We start from the raw sequence: 17,598 nt of genomic DNA on the forward strand, positions 1-17,598 counted from the left end.
GTATGTAGTTTGCATTTTTATTTTGCTCAAAATTGTAACAAATGCATTTTCAACTTTGTTAGATCATATTCTAATTTTCCAATGAAAAAATATGTTACTAGTGTTAAGGGACTGTGTTACTTAAGGGTAACATAGAAGGCGGTGGTTACATCGGCAAAAGTGGTGAAAAATGTTGGACTTATAAATGGAAGGTTGCTGGTTCAAAGCCACACCGCTGTCAAGTTGCCACTGTTAGCTGAGCAAGTCCCTTAACCCTCTATTACTCAAGTGTCTATTACTCAGTCATAATTGTAAGATGATTTGTATAAAAGTGTCAGCTAAATACTGTAAATTGATATATCCAACAGAAAACAAACACTTTTTTTCTTCATTTTTAGAGAGAAACATTGAGTGCTTAATGACACAAAAAGGAGCCAAAACAACAACCATGGTTTATCAACATCACATGTTGTTTTATGTACAAAGTAGAAATAAATAAATAATGCCATAATTGTGCCATAGTGTAAAAGAGTCATTATAGCGGCAAATAATACGTTTTATGTACAGTTGTACAGTTTAAGGATATAATAAAAAATATATATAACATGACATTTGTATTCCTGAGCTACAAATATTCACAAGCCCTAATACTGATTAATATATATATATGAGTGACACAAAAAAAGCTTCAGTATCTTTTTGTTGGTTGCAAATTATTTTTATGGCCACTGGATTTGATGAGTGATTATTTTGTTGGTGAGTATAAACCCAAAAAAAAACAAAAAAACAAAAAAAAACGTGCCACTGGCAGATACATGAAATGTCATGCTGATGAATTTCTACTAATATGATTACAACTTTAATTCTCTTGATAAAGATGAATTCTTTATAAAAAATGAAAATCATGCATTCTTAGTATATACACAACACCACCAAATGTTGAAAAAAATACCATGTGTACACATGCCTAACTCTAACTATGGTCCACAGTGCTCCACTGACTTATCCCTCTACATATATATATAGGGTCAAAAGGGATCACCACTAAAAAGTAGTTTCTTCAAACACATTACACTATGGATACCTCAAACAGCTGATCATCAGACAGTTTCTTCTGGATGTCTTTAATATCAAGTCCCCTTCTTTAACTCCCATTCCTAATGTTGGAAAGAAAATGGGACACAGAATAAAATGTTGAATGTGTACTATTACATGATTTGAGCCACAGTTTGCTAGTTTAATCTTTACTATTTCTACCACCTTATCCAAATTCTAGACGGGTACCTTGGCCTTCTGCATGACGTTTCCTTTTGCAGATGCGTACATAGAGGGAGGGTGCTTGCGTAACTCAGAGGCACAGTTCACAGTCAAAGAGGCCTCACTGTAAATATTTTCAGCTTTACTGGTCTGAACCTGTAGTAAGAAGATGAAGAGCCATAAAATTGCTATACAAAAAGGAAAATCTTCTAACTATGTGAGGTGCAGTGAAGCTACAGAATAATACTAACAATATATTAATTATTTCCATATTCATTCTTCTTGTATTGTTAACAATACATTAAATATACAATTTAAATGCTAAAACATCAGAGGACAAGCAAGCTCATAAAATTATAAAAGAAGCTCCAAGAAAAGCTTAAGCTTTGTCCTTGGGTCAAATGTTATATAGGCTCTGATGTGTTACATGTGGTTTACAAGAGATCCTAGAATTGAAAATTACAATAGTCAGAATTTTCTTGTCTGTCTGTGAGAACCAGAGATGTAGCCATGCAGCCTGTTTAGGTAATTTAGTACAGCAGAGCTTATAACACAGTTGTGCATGTACCTTGTTTGCATGTTTGTTCTCAGCAGGCACCCCTAGCACACTGCCAGCAAGTGACTTCTTCAGGCTCTCCTTCACCTCTGTGAGCCGCAGCTCCAGGTCTACCCGTTCAGCCTCCTTCCCCCTGCAACTCTCTTCAATCTGAGTCAGATGCTTTTCCAACTCCTTCAGCTGTGTACCTGTACATACAGCACACAAACCTTTGTAAACCATGAAAAGTGGCCAAATGCTTTATTAGCCAACAGCTGGTGTCAGTAGGTGGCGCCAAAACATTATATCTACTATGTAAAGGCTTGCCACGTTATACTTATTTGATTAGCAAGTTCTATGAATGGGTGATTCAACTGCTTACTCGGGTCTGCTTATATTCACTATAATTAGATAAACCATGTAGTTAGACATGTCACCCTTACCTGTGGCTCTTTTAAGCTTCTCTTTCACCTCTCGTTTCTCTTGGCGTAGTATCTGCAGAAATTTTCTGATCTCATCTTTTTTTTTCTCTAACTGTTCTTTTTCCTTTAGGTATTGACGTGCATCTTCTTCTGCTCTTGTCTTACCATATTTCCCATACTGATTCACAGCTAAAAGGCAAAGTACATTAGCAGTTCTTAACTTATTTCAATAGAAATGCTACAACCATCTTGAGGGCTTCTATTATAGCTTAAAGGGTAAATGGTGACTTACATGAGCCATGTCTTTTTACAGTGACTTGAGGGTTGACCTTTGGTGTATCTGCACTGGAAAAAGAGGAGTGGCGCTTCACTTGTGCTCCTGATTTAGGCTGAGCGTCCTCTAACTGCTACCGTGAAGATAAATTAGACAAATTAGAGGACAATTATGACTGAGTACAACGAGAAATTGAGGGTTAAGGGTCTTGGTCAGGGACCCAACAGTGGTAACTTAGCAGTGCGGGAGCTTGAACCAGCAACCTTCCAATTAAAAGTCAAGTACCTTAACCACTAATGTGCAGTGATGGACAGAAAGTACGATCTTAAAATATTTATACTTTACTTGAGTATTTCTATTGTTGGAGTCTTTTTATTTTTATTTCACTACATTTCATTGTGTCTGATATTGCATCATTCAAGTATTTGGGATCTACATTTCACAATAAGAATTTATACTTTTTACTCTGTTAAATGTATAGCACACAAGCCTAGTAAGTTTAAAAGCTTAGAAAAAAAAAAACTTGCTTATAAGAATGTTTTACATCTACATTTTACAAGTATTTCTTCATTTGCAAATACCTACTTTGCTTGCCATGCTAATGAATTATTTAATCCTTCAAGAATTCACCATCAAATTAGTAAAACAAAAACACACACTGAGGTAAGCCACAACTGTGGCTATCTAGCTAGCTACTTTTTAAGGAATGTAACCTATTGTTAATGAGCTAACAGCAGCAGCTGTAAATAGGTGCTATGATACCTATAACTTACCGCCAAGTATCTCCATAAATTAAGGAAAAATGGGACAGAGGTGCAAAAACTTTATAGACAACAGTTTATGTAGTATTAATTTGGCAGACCTAAATTAAGTCAATTAGTTAGGTGGGTTTGTTTTTATCTTTATATTAAAATGTTTTCATACCATGATAATTTCAGACTGCCCCAGTGGAAATTGAACTGCATATAGACTACTCCTGACAACTCCTTTAAATAAAAATGGGTAGAAGAAGGAACATGCTACATTATTAAAATTGTCAAATATGTTTTAACTAAAATATTTTTTATTGATTATTGCTATATGACACATTGTAGTTTTATTACTTTTGCAAATGATCCCTCCAAATAAAACTTTTAAACTAATTTTATCTGTTTCATCACTGACATCACTGAAATTATCATGGTATGAAAATGAAGAGAAGAAAAGACATTTTCAGAAAACATTCTCATTAATATAAAGATAAAAATAAACCCACCTAACTAATTGACTTAATTTAGGTCTGCCAGATTAATACTACATAAACTGTTTAATACTACTTAAAGTTTTTGCACCTCTAATATTCTTATTGTGAAATGTAGATCCCAAATACTTGAATGATGTAAAATCAGACACAATGAAATGTAGTGAAATAAAAATAAAAAGACTCCAACAATAGACCCTGAGTGACTCAAAGATCCCTCCTCCTTGTAAACAAAATTTCCGGCTTCAAAGGCGCATTTCCTGACGTGGTTATTTCTTCCACAGTGACATACCTGCACACTCTCATACGGAACCTCGTCGTAGGTGCGAGAGTCTGTAGAAGCACTGCTGGAAGAGGTGGCCCAGCTGGGGACGATAGATCAGAGAAGAGTATAACTAATTATAATTCGGTCTTGGGATATTCAAATCTTGTGCCAGAATATGGCAATCAGTCTAACAAATTTTAGTAAACTAAATGGCAAACGAGTCTGGACAAGTCGGTACATGGCCTATAATCAACTTAATTCAGTGAATCCATTAAAAAAGAGAAAAAAACAGAATAGGAAAATAAGGGTTTAATGATCCACAGGCCTGATGCAGTTATTCTCTGAAAATCCCCACCTGAAATTCCACCACCACAAGTCTACACAGTATATATTTGCCTTCTTCTCACGTAGCTAAGTGTGTAGGTAGCACAAAAAGTGGTACTGTTATAAAGTGGGAAATCATGCAAACAGAAAGTGATAGTCTGCATTTTTGCAATACATTTTACTCACATTTTATCTTAAATGGGAAACTCAACTAAGAGAAGTTTACTAACAGGAAAGAGTGCCGAGCTGCATTTCTAATGCTGCTGATTGTGTCCACATCCACGTAGTCATAGTGCAGGGCTTCGGGAGTGGTAGCACAACCTGCCTCTGCCAGCAACACCCCAAGCCAGCGACCCATCTCATCAGAACAGCTCGCCTGATACACATACACACAGAAACACACAATCAAGTCAAATTAAATCCTACTGCTTGAGCAAATCATGGAACCTTATACCATAAAAGGACATGGGTCAAATGCAAATAGAATACCTCCAGAGATGCCACTTCACTGCCCTCTCGCATGATACGGAAGGCAAAGGGGTGCTTGGGCCCCAAACCAGGTAGGACCTCAACCCCATGAAGGGCTAATGCATTAACATGAGTGTGCATATCTCCTCTGTCCTTATGAAGATACAAAGTGCCACTCCTCACACTACACCAGCGCTCCTTCCAGCAGTGGTTCACTAGAACATTCAGATAACCTGAGAGAAGAGAAGTACAAATACTTAACCTGTGCTTCCATGTTAAAAGCTGATCAGTTTAGGCAAACTGGCTGCATTGAGTAAGCTCGTACAGAGCAGAATATTATCAAATCTATTTATTTTATATCAAATATATATATATTTTTGTAGAAAACAAAGGATACACATAAATTGCAAATTGCAAGCAGAATTTTTTAGCAACCATACAGAAATCTTTTTAAATACTGATGCATTACATTTGCATACATCACTACAATTTTGACTCTCTCTCTCCAGCCTGAGGACACCCAATCTTGTCTGATTTTGGGATGTCCATTAGTATTAAAATGCCTTTGCCACTGGAAACCACAAATTCTTAATTCTGCTAGCTCAAAGGGGTACAACAAAATTAGTCTCCATTGTAAAGCTACACCTCTGGCAGATAATAGTGTAGACTACTTTCACATTAATGCATGAGGAGGAATTGGTGATAACAAATGATCACCTCATGCTAGTTATTTTAATGGATGTGTTAATATTTATGCCATACCACAGCGTGGGCTGTCATCGATGTGCGGGAGAGTGCTGGTGTCCCCAGGCAGAGGCGGCTTCTTTTTAGAGAAACTGATTATTCGGTTGATTTTCCGACCAGCAGCGCGACTCATAGATCCAGTCAGCTCAGAGAGAGCACCCCTCTTCACCTTCCCTTCAGGAACATCATCATTACATTTGATTATATTTCAGCCATTATCCAGCTACTTTTTCTAGGAAATAGAATTATGCATATTTTTCTGTTTTGATATGCTGCATATCATATCATTATATGCCACATAATGACCATTTTATTTTTGTGTGGTTAAAAACACCTGTGAGCATGAAAAAAAAATACATGCAATAAATTTCATGACGCTATTGACTGCACATCAGATACAGGGAAGCCTGAAGACAAACAGGTATATCCTTCCTCAGTCCCTCCTGCCATTGTCTAAAAAGTGATGTCACAGAGTTTGAAGGAAGCAAACAGCATCTGGAACTCAGTCTACTCTGTGACATCACAAGGGGCTTTCTCAGCTTACGCCTTACCCTCTGCAGTTTTCAATAACTAGAGACACCAGAATAGTGTAATACAAGCAAGTTGTGACAGGCTTACCATTTTCACAACTCTCCCTAGCACAATCTCCATTGGCAACACTGTCAGAATCGGAGGTATGTTTGTCAGTAGTCATCATCTGTAATGACAGACAGAAGCCTGAAATCATAAACATATATAATCTTGAGCTATGTATGTATAGTGAAATAGAAGAAATCTTTCAGTCCTAGATTTAGGTATAAGTGGCTCACCTTGTCCAATTCTACCTTACGTGGAAGTAGAGGAGAAGAGGAACTCTCCAGTGCGCTGGTGTTGTGTGCCTCAGTGCTAACCTCCTGAATAGCCTAATATGAGTTATCCACAATGAGAATTACAATAGTGTCAAGCAATTAATAAGCACTTCTGTATAAATAATTTATCAAAAACTGTTTTTTTTCCACTACAGTGTTAAATTCTTCAATATTTACTTATATTTTGGCGTTAAGTAGCTTATAATTTATGAACAGTGTATTGCCACTTCAGCAGAACAACAACAAAAAGCTAAGTGGCCCAGTTATGATGAATTACCTTCAGCCAGCTCTCTGCTTGCTCTTTAGTAGGTACACCCAGCACCAAAGATTCACCTCCAGGCATGGAGAATCTAAGTTCATGCTTTTTGCGTCGACCATCTTTACACACATAGATGACACTGCACAGATTCAGTGGCAGGTCAGTGTGTGGTGTACGATCCTTGGGGTTCTTGAAACACTAGCAAGCGCATAAATGATTGTTAGATGTTATTTGACTAAAGTCATGTTTACTTTTTTAGCACCAAGATTGCCTTGCTTATAATTGGCTAGGCAGTGTAGCTAACCTGTAGTCTGTTCTCACGTATGACTGTTAATTGTTTGGCCCACTGACCAAACCGTTTCTTTCGTAGCAGGAAAGCGAATTTGTGACAGTCCTTCACAGGGCCCACGGGACTCTCATCTGAGTGCCACTGCTGTGTCTTTTCTCTGACTTTAGCCTCCTCATCCTCTTCATCATATGATTCATAAGAGCTGCTCAGGGCATCTGAGTCATTGTCTAGAGATCAAAATGATCAATATATACAGAAACGGAACATACAATCTAATATAAAGAGAACATTATGTATATTTTGATGGTCTACTTTATAGGTATGTCTCTTACAAGAATTTTTGCAGGGGCCATTCATTTGAGTAGTAGGGTAGTTGTTGTCAGCATCTTCATAATAGGCATCCTCAATTGAATTTATTGGACTACCTGAGACAGAGATCAAAGTCAGCAAGAGAGATCTCAGGCTTCTCATTGTCATCTTCATTATGTTGTAGTGATTTATGTCAGTAGGAAACGTGAGAGTATTTACCTTGGGTGACATACTGAGGTGTGGTAGTTGGCTCTAGTGGAACAGCTTCCTCATAATAATCCTCAGGAGGAGGTGTGGTTGGCAGAGGAGGGGGCGTGTCTGTAGGGCTCTGAGAAACAAGTGACATTAATGAATTAAAGGAAAACAGATTCTTTCCTATAAGGAATGTACAAAATGCAATCAACTTAATAATGACTGAGTTTCAAAAATAAGATAAATGGATATTTTTCTTAACATTTCAAGTATCAGTTAAAGCAAAATTTAGATGACCTAATAATTACCACATGAGATATAAGTTTGGTGTCTTACTGATTTTGAGGGTGCATGTTTCAATGTCTCTTCTTCCTCCTGAATTTTCAGCTCTTCAGAGGAATCCCTGAGCTCCTTAAGGTCACAGTCTAAATACAGGCATCAAGATGTAATTGTTTCATTACAATTGACATTTAAATTCATAAGATCGAAACATTATACCATTAAAAACAATTTTGCTAACATAACATTAATAAAACTTACCAAATTCTTCAAACAGTGATTCCACAAAGCTGGTACCATTCCCACAGAGAGTAGTGTTCATGTATATAAATTCACTTCCAGTCACTGAACAGCAAAAGAGGCATAACACTGCCATCAACATTGTTTTAAAAAAAAATGATCACTTCAATTTATATACAGTGTAATATTTGTCTTCTTTGCATATGATAAAATATAATGTTATTTAAATATAAATTATTTATTATTTTTTTCCTATAACTTCTAATAAAAAGTCCCTCCTAAATCATGGAGCACTTAAATGAGTCTTCTGCATGGCAACTGTTAAAACCCATAAAAGAATAATAAGTGCCATATACAATATTAAAATATAAATATGTGGTATAGGACTATCAAATATTTTTTCTCATCATACATGGTATGTTGTATGTAATATAAGGACTCTGTGTAACAAATACCAGGTTATAAGTGTGTTAGGTGGCATATATAAAAACATGCTATTTATTAAAGGGGACATAATTATATAAACATCTATTTTACAAATGTTAGATTCTCACTGCACTGGTTACCTCAGGAACTTTGCAGTGAACAACAGCAACATTTATAAAATAATGTCATTTATTAAATAAATAAATAGATAGATAGATAAATAAATAAATAATGGACTTTTTTTTTAAATACAATTTTATTTGCAGGTATGTTTAGTCAACAATGATACGATTGGCCAATGAGAACAGCAGCTACATATGAGTTTTTGCTTTGTTTTAATTGGAGGTATTATGGTAGGTTAGTGTCTCTTCCTGGTCAGATTATCAATAATGGAGGAATAAGGTTGGGAAGACAGTAGGGACAACATCCTGCCCGAACGTGAACCGAAAAGGGAAAACACTGAATCTAACTCATAAAACCAACACAATATAAACTCATAATCATATGTGTTTTTTATAGACCTCTGACATGTGGGCAGCCACTGAATTCCCCCTAGCTTGTTCATTACATCTGTTGTACATCGGAAGCATGCTTTAAATGTTGTAGGTGTGCTGGCTGTACCTGATGGCTGGAGCTGTCCCAGCAAGTTCCTGACCACATTCATCTTCTCTGCAGTGGCTGAGCTCACATGCTCACACTCCAGCAGCTTCAGAAGAATGTTTAACTCCTTCACCAGGTGTTCCATGGCTTTGCAGACACACACAGAGGAGGTTTCAGAGAGTGGCTAAGCTGATGCTATCATCACACCGATTCAAGCACTTCTTCAGGACAATATTGCATAGAGGGCAATTTAGAACTACAAGTTATATCAAGATACATCTCAAGATAATATTATGACTACTGTAAGATTTATTTCTTAGGTGGAAACGTAATACATTTTTGAGAGTAAGTGGTATTTTAGAGGGGTGATTCACTCATATCCAGGCCGTAAGACTAGACAAAAAGATAGGAGTGAGGGAAAGGCTCTCAGCTGTCGAACCTGGACATCAGGCTGCCACAGACAACTAATTCTGCTTGGAATTAACAGGCAATGAGATAGGCATGACCTGAATAGATATCACATACCAGTGTTCTTACATGACTGGGCTCAATTAACCATACCAGCACTTTTATAAAAGTCCTAACAAACACAAGAAGAAAAGACCCTCTTCAAAATAAATAAATAAATTAGGAAATTACTGGTCATTATGCTGTTGAATGTGTATCACAGTTGGTGAATGATGCTTTGCTGGTTTAAGAAAAGTAATTTTAAGCAGTGTGGCAGGATTCAGTGTCTTCCCCTGAAATTTTAGACAGTCAAAGGCTCTGATAAAATGCACTCATCTTCTTGGCTTTCAGTAATATTCATCACATTCTATTTTCAACTGACTCAGTTAATCCTTTTGTTAAGTGCATGCTTACTGTAACTCTTACAGTTGCTTACAGCAATTATTTTACCAAATTCTTTTATCACTCCAATTGGCAGTGTTGACAGGGTAACTGTTGCTAAATATCCACATTCCAGGAATTTCCCAACCTCGCATATTATATCCATGCACTTTCATGTCTTATCCTGTCACAGGATTTGGCAAGAGCTGTGCTGGATCTACTACAGCTAAGCACAGCTAAACACTCCAAACATATGCAGCAACAGCATTCCAAAACCATTTTCAAATATTCTTCTCACTGGCAAACATATTCTCATTGGCAGACTAATTCTACTTAAGCCTATGTTTCTCCAGTTGGTTGATTCTTTCCCACTTGAAACATACACTGCCTGGCCAAAAAAAAGGTCACCACCTGGATTTAACTAAGCAAATAGGTAAGAGCCTCCCATTGGATAATTACTGCATAGGTGATTATGTTTCAGCTGGAAACAAGTTATTTAACCCTAACTGATACAGTGAGTAGCTTCTCATTTGTTAAACAACCAAGTCGAAAGACACATCCTGTGGTCGTGGAAAAGATGTTAAACTGTTTCAGAAGGGTCAAATTATAAACTACTAAAATCAGGTTAAGAACTGTCCAATGCATTATTAAAAAGTGGAAGAACAGTGGGGAAACATCATCTTTTAGGAAGGAATGTAGTCGGAAAAACATCTTGAATGAACGTGATTGGCGATCACAAATGTGTGGTGAAATCAAATCGTAGAAAAACAACAGTAGAACTCAGGGATATGTTTAATAGTGAAAGTAAGAGCATTTCCACACACACACAATGCGATGGGAACTCAAGGAATTGGAACTAAACAGCTGTGTAGCCTTAAGAAAACCACTTGTCAGTGAGGCTAACCGGCAAAAACGGCTTCAATTTGCTAGGGAGCATAAAAATTGGACTTTGGAGCAATGGAAGAAGGTCATGTGGTCTGATGAGCCCAGATTTACCATGTTCCAGAGTGATGGGCGTATCAGGGTAGGAAGAGAGGCGGCTGAAGTGATGCACTCATCATGCCTAGTGCCTACTGTACAAGCCTGTGGGGGCAGTGCTATGATCTGGGGTTGCTGCAGTTGGTCAGGTCTAGGTTCATCAATGTTATGTGCCCAAAGAATGAGGTCAGCTGACTACTTGAATATACTGAACGACCATGTTACTCCATCAATGGATTTTTTCTTCCCTGATAGCATGGGCATATTCCAAGATGACAATGCCAGGATTCATCGGGCTCAAATTGTGAAAGAGTGGTTCAGGGAGCATGAGACATCATTTTCATACATGGATTGGCCACCACAGAGCCCAGACCTGAACCCTATTGAGAATCTTTGGGATGTGCTGGAGAAGACTTTGTGCAGTGGTCCAAATCTCCCATCATCAATATAAGATCTTGGGGAAAAATTAATGCAACTCTGGACAGAAAAAATAATGTTGTTACATTGCAGAAGCTTGTGAAAACGATGCCACAGCGAATGCATTCCGTAATCAAAGCTAAAGGTGGTCCAACAAAATATTAGCGTGTGTGACCTTTTTTTTTTTGGTCAGGCAGTGTACATTCCCACTTGAAACACAAATAACATAGCACAGTTTTACTAAAGGATATCTACTTCTCAAATCCTCTTCTACAGAGCCTTGTTAAGGGTTACATATTCTCTCACACACTAGATTAAAGTAACTGTTGTTCTCCTTATCTTATCTGATAAGGGCCAGATTTTAATCATGGCCCTACAGAGTAACATGTGAAGACTTCACACTTCACACTACACCCAAGCTATAATAAGAAGAGAGAGAAAAACGTCTTCCTGTTGACATAAAGATATCGAGAGTATGTGGTACTCATTAAGCTCAAATTATCTGATTATTCTTATAGTAACTAAATGACACAATGGTTTATTGTGCTTGTCCACTACCACTTAGTTCAGTTCTTTAAGCCAATTTTAAACAAAAAAAAAAACAAAACAAAAAAAACAATGCTTCTGCTCAGAAAAACAAAATCAAATTCCAAACTTCAAAGCAAACAGTATCATGCCAAACTGTTTTGATACAGGAGAAATAGCAAAAGAAGGCAAAGCTGAATTCATAAAATCAAGCAAAAGGGTCATTGAAGGACAGGACAGTCCAGAGGAAACAATTCATACACATGAACCACAGACTGGCATTTCAAATATATTACTGCTGCTCTGCTTGGAACACAAGTGAAGCTCTCTTCACTGAGAAACTGCAGAGCTGCCAAGAAAAGACAGCAATTTAGCTCTTACCACACTCAACAGCTGAGGCGGGCTAGGAGACTAGCAAAAATGCGATTTGGTCAAACTTTCTGAGATAATCCACACTACAGCTAAACTGCTTTCCAGTAAAATGTAGTCTTAGTTTACAGTGCTAGTATGAGACTTCATGTATTTTTTCTGTGTTGTGTCAAAGCAGATTTACTCTTTAACCCCTCTTCATTACAGCATTATCTTAAGGGCCATGCATGCTTTACTCTCTTTTAGCCTCCCCACCTTCTTCGTCCTCTGTTATCTTCCTCACTGCCGTTTCCTACTGTTGATGAATTTAGGATGAAAGCAAAAAAGGTCATTGATTAATTTTAAATAGACTTGATTTGCCCCTTTCTTTGCTTAAACAGTGAGTTTTACTTGTCTAGTGGGACAAGTCTAGTGGGGTAGTGGGAACTTTATACAGAGCAAACGAAGTTCTTATTCACAGATATATAAAGGTTACCTTCCACACTTTTGAGGTTAGCCAGAATTCCAAATTTCCGGTCAAAAGCTCTTCAGTGTTGAGCAACTGCAATAACATTCATAGGCTTGTACAGATTCTTTCCATGTTTAAAATGAGATGCTACTGCAATCAGGTGCTGAGCACTTACACTGAATGATCACATTGAAAAGAACACAATCAGAGCTAAATGTGTTTTTTTACTAACACCACTTAATGGGCAACAGGTTGTTTCCTCAGGACATGATTTTTATCTCTCCTTGAGAGAAGGAAGTGGTAGTAGTGTGTGTGTGTGTGTGTGTGTGTGTGTGTGAGCTCAAAAAGAGATAGGAGGAAGTTGAATAGTTGGCGGAAGCTCAGAGCGCAGAAAGTAGGATATTTTTTTTTTTATTATATTGAGACTAGGTCAACAAGCAAACACAAGGCTGTGGCTCTCCAGAGAGCTATTGTCTAAGAGAGCTCTCTAACTTGGATGAGGGAGTGACGCGTCCTGTTTCCGAGGAAATCTCTTTCCCACACAACACCCTTCAGCTCTGTCCACTGCTTTGCCCCCAAATGACACACTAGAGACCCTGCTAAGTCAGCTATGTTTTTATGGCCTATTCTATAACTCCAATAATGGATATAATGTTTGCTAGCTTGCTGCCATACCTAACTGTCATATGTAGTTTAGATTTATTGCTGATCTTCTATAAGAATGTCTTCATTCATATCTTCATTCACAGGAGAAAAGGGGGTGAGAGGTAAAACACAATCAACTCACACCCTCTCCCTACTTAACAACCTCAAACATCACATGCCTAAATAAAGAAAGGCTGTCTATAAACCAGAAACACCAGAATTTATAAATGTGGTAGTTGAATCATTTTTGGTTTGACTGACATCTTAAATTGACATCTCCTTCAACAATATATTATTATGAGGGCCAAAATTAGACAACGGGATCACTCTTGAAGAAAGTGGACAATGCAATGTGGAGACCTCAAGAATGCAAGACAAACAATCATTCGCTCACTTACACACATGCACTCGCATACGTACACAAACACATACAATACATTCATGGATCAAGGCAGTTGAGAGCAGCTGTGGTGTCCAGAATCAGTGGCTCTGTGGGCCAGAGGATATATCCTGCAGCTGTGGTTTCCTGTCTGGGTTGACGAAAGCACTTTCTATCAACGCCAACCTTCTGCTTCCTATTCCTCTGCTATTCCCCCAAATGACATGCTGTCAGTCCTTCTCTAAGCATAAACCCCTCTTGCTACTAAATCCCCCCCCCCCCCCCATGTTTGACTGCATCCATTTGAGACCTGCTAAAACTGATTTAGACACCACAAGACTATTTAGTGATCTCATCCATAAATTATGCTGGGATGTCTTCAGAAACCAGGGGGATGGCAATGCAGATACAAGTATGAGGTTTCGGATGTTCTCCATCTTTCAAGCACTGTATACTGAGAGTAGCACACTCCCTAAAGAGGCTTGTCAGCTGTTCGAGTTCCATTCTGAGGGTCAACGCCATGTGCACTAAGCGCCTAAAAATGCATATGCAGGAGTGGCACATAGATGAGGCTTTTGTGCACACTATTCAAGGTCACATGGAGATCGAATGGTCTTAGCAAAGGGTTGGCATAATATAATGCTGACTATTTCAGTGGATGACAGATTATTGCATGAAGTAATTAAAGACCAAGAGGCACATAGCTTAAAAGGCTGCATAGCCGAAAAGGGCGGAGATCGAAGCTTTGAAGATGTGGATATTGCTGTGATTATTGATGGTTCAGGGGTCCTAGGAAAACAAGTTGAGGCCACAATATTTGAAGTGCAAACTCCAAAATGAGGAATGTGGCAATAGCAGCCTCTTAGATTTCTCAGTGGGAAGTAAATTAACTTATAGTGGTTCTTGGAATTTTTCAGATGCTATAGCCTCTATATTGAGTGCTTTCTCATGGTGAATGACAATTACAGCAACACATTGAGAAAATGTATTGCTTATTTGAAACCTGTATCATCATGACCATGCAGCAAAAATATGTCGTTCAGGTTATTTTCTTTTTGGACTATGCAGACATGTCCTCCAAGTTCCTGCATGGCACTGCAGTCATGAGATCTCAGTTAAAAGAACTCCATTCTTGCAAAAGCACAGTCCTCTCACAACAATCTGCATAAAATAGGCTACTTCCCATGATTATCTACAGAAAGTCCCACCACCCTACAACAAAAAACAAAGTGACTGGTTTTCACACAGAGAACACAGAGGATGTTAATGGTGACACTAAGTGGGTTTATGAGTAGTCTTTATTAATCACAGGTGGTATATTTCATGCTGATTGGGTATTTACCTAATTTCAAAACCAGGCATGAGAATCTTTTCAGAACCTTTTAAGATGAAGTCCATTACGCTTGCCACCAGAGAATCCAGTGGAGTCCCTGCCTTCATAAAGTCATTCAAATAGACCCATGTCCCCTCCCACACATTACAATCTGGGAACATTGTCTGCAGATACCTTCACTGTGTGGCATCAAAATATTAATTCACAATTTTCATGTCTGTTACCTCAGTGGTTGAATACAATCTTAATACAATCTAGAGAGTCCATCAGAGACTTCAGGGAGCTCCTAGATGCTGTTATTCTCTGATTATCAGCACTTCTCTCCACATGCTTCAGCTGTGTTGCTTTTCTTTGTTCATTCTGAATGTATTCATTATATATTGTATCTTAACAGGAATATAGATAGAGATGCACCCTGACTGTTAACATTGGTGACTGTTATAGCACTGTTATCATTGTCAACATTTGTAGTTCTTTTACTTAATTCAATTATTTTGGACTTGTATTCATGTATGCTTCCAATTTCTGGCAGGACTGACGGAAAATATCCAACAAAATTAAATCCTCCTCCTCCTCCTCCTCATCATCATCATCATCAAGGGCTTTAGTCTCATTACGAGGCTTAATTTCCAGTATAGTTACTTTTCAGCTCAGTTTTATATGGAAGACTCTCAGGAAAGAGTTGTTGATGGAATTCATTTGAACATCTGGGCCTCTTTTATTAATATGCTGACAAACTGACCAGAAATATGGGATGTTTAGCTTTGATATCCGTTCTTTGAGGACGTGAGAGAAAGAGGGGTAAATGACCAAAACACAAAGGCCATTTCAGCAAAGGCTTGACTAGTCATGTCCTCCCCTAACTGTTAAAGAGCTACATAGAGCTGCTCTTGACAGCCAATGTTCTCTCCTTCTCACATTGAGAAATGCCAGTGTAAGAGACACTGTAAGGCCTGTGTGGACCCATCAGGGCTTGCAGGCAGCAAATGAGTAGAGTCTTTGTCTCTGTGGGTATTTATAGATGTGTGCAATGTGGAGGAGAAGATATTAGTGCAAATCTCAAACCAGTCCTTCGCTATCAACAAGTCACATAAAATCTCACGGACATGCATGCCTATTTATATCTATAATCTTTGAACAATGTCACTTAATCTTGTCACTACCAATGAGGCAAAACCTTTTTTTCTATGTTGATCTGTATTAATGAAATAATGTGAAAATATGCTTTAGAAAATATATTGATCAAATGTGCACATTTTGCCTCATTGGTAAAAATGTGCATTAGAGAATATATTGGTCAAAAGATATTGAAAATATCTCAGAAAAATTCAGTTCACAAAAACATATCTACAAAATGTGTACATTTATATATTTACATAAAAGAGAAGCACAAAATTGTAAAAACATTTAAGCAAATAATATTTATACTATACAATAACTTACCAACTACAGAGTAAAACAATGTTCAGCAGATTTCATTAAACCAATGAAGTTAAGACGTTAACTGGACTTCGTGAAGCATGATGCAAATCAATGGTGACAATGTCAGTTGTAATATCAGATACTTTGACATATCTAATTCAAAGTGCATATTAAAATGCTTTACATTGAACATTTACACCAGGTAATTGATTATTTTTTTACCTTATTTGCTGTGCACATATTTCAGTTGCTCTTCAAATCATTTCTCATTCACCTAAACATGACTTTAATTAACTTCATAAGCTGAACCTAAGTGCTAAAATTGTCTGATAGAGTACTTTAAGCATAATGCATCATAGCAGGTGAATATTTATACTGCATGTCCAAAGGTCTTAAGATATAACAAAAGCTATATGACTTATTTTTCCTCATCTTATTACATTTATTTTGAGTAAAATGTTTTTTTATATGCAAAATAGTACTTTTCATAACTGCTTTTAGAACACAAACAAAGGTTTCTGCACAATCTTTCAAGTTTTCAGTCCAAATATAAAGATGTGGGGATTCATCACCACACCTAAGAAGACCTACCTATTCAATAGAGAAGAAATGTCTGCACACCCAAAAGGAAGTTTCCAAATGATTCAGACACTAAAAAGAGTAACCAGCACTTGGAAGATGGGGCTGTTTTTTCCTGGCACATTCACAACACGGACTTTAAAATACTCTTCAGAGTGCATTTCAAGAGATTTTTTTCATGCAAAGTAAAAACATGAATAGGCACAATCTTTGCCTGGCCCTCAACCTGAGATAGGAAAGAGAAATTGATAGATAAGTCAACTAAATTTAAAATGTAAAGAAAAGAAAAAAGCCCAATCCACTAAGTCTGTCTAATGTTCACAGATGTCTAGCACCACTGATCTGGCATTTTACTAATTTTGTTGCATTCAGTTACAGTACAATAGACTGTCACCCTCTTGTTTTACAGATATCATCACCACTGCTTTCTGCCATTGCTGACTATATAACCACAAAACACAGAGCACTACATATTGATATGATCATAGCCAACATTTGTAATTTTACAAAAGGGTCCTTCACCGGAGACAACGAAACGATATGGACCTGAACGCAATGTTATAATTACTTTAACCTATCTAATGTAAATAGTGTTTTAAATAGCCTAAGCGAAATTTGTACTTACAGTCAGAATCTGGTATCTCCATCGCAAAAAATAATTGCCGTTTATTTTTACCGCTCACAGAAGCTCTCTAAAATTCTGACTCACATGTGCCCTCCTCTAG

General features: G+C 37.4%; 1 protein-coding gene across 3 annotated transcripts; it reads right to left on the bottom strand.

The window, feature by feature from the left end:
* Window positions 1–240: 240 nt before the first annotated feature.
* afap1l1b (actin filament associated protein 1-like 1b) lies at window positions 241–17,595 on the bottom strand. Of its 3 annotated transcripts, XM_027006272.2 has the most exons (20): window positions 17,499–17,566; window positions 16,886–17,099; window positions 8,972–9,097; window positions 7,946–8,029; window positions 7,742–7,830; window positions 7,433–7,541; window positions 7,237–7,329; window positions 6,920–7,131; window positions 6,634–6,813; window positions 6,318–6,410; window positions 6,127–6,205; window positions 5,527–5,682; window positions 4,786–4,997; window positions 4,527–4,672; window positions 4,000–4,072; window positions 2,486–2,600; window positions 2,215–2,382; window positions 1,805–1,980; window positions 1,264–1,392; window positions 241–1,136 (listed from the first exon to the last, which is right to left on the bottom strand). In XM_027006272.2, the coding sequence occupies exons 3-20, from the start codon at window positions 9,093–9,095 to the stop codon at window positions 1,110–1,112; spliced, it is 2,265 nt and encodes a 754-aa protein (XP_026862073.2). In that variant the 5' UTR covers window positions 9,096–9,097; window positions 16,886–17,099; window positions 17,499–17,566; the 3' UTR covers window positions 241–1,109. The 3 variants fall into 3 exon arrangements, with proteins under 3 accessions (XP_026862073.2, XP_026862065.2, XP_026862057.2); XM_027006264.2 differs by lacking the exon at window positions 16,886–17,099 and having other exon boundaries at window positions 2,486–2,597; window positions 17,499–17,595; XM_027006256.2 differs by lacking the exon at window positions 16,886–17,099 and having other exon boundaries at window positions 17,499–17,595.
* Between the last annotated feature and the right edge of the window lie 3 nt (window positions 17,596–17,598).

The sequence above is a fragment of the Electrophorus electricus genome, chromosome 6, assembly GCF_013358815.1.
Source record: "Electrophorus electricus isolate fEleEle1 chromosome 6, fEleEle1.pri, whole genome shotgun sequence".
NCBI classification, from domain to species: Eukaryota; Metazoa; Chordata; class Actinopteri; order Gymnotiformes; family Gymnotidae; genus Electrophorus; species Electrophorus electricus.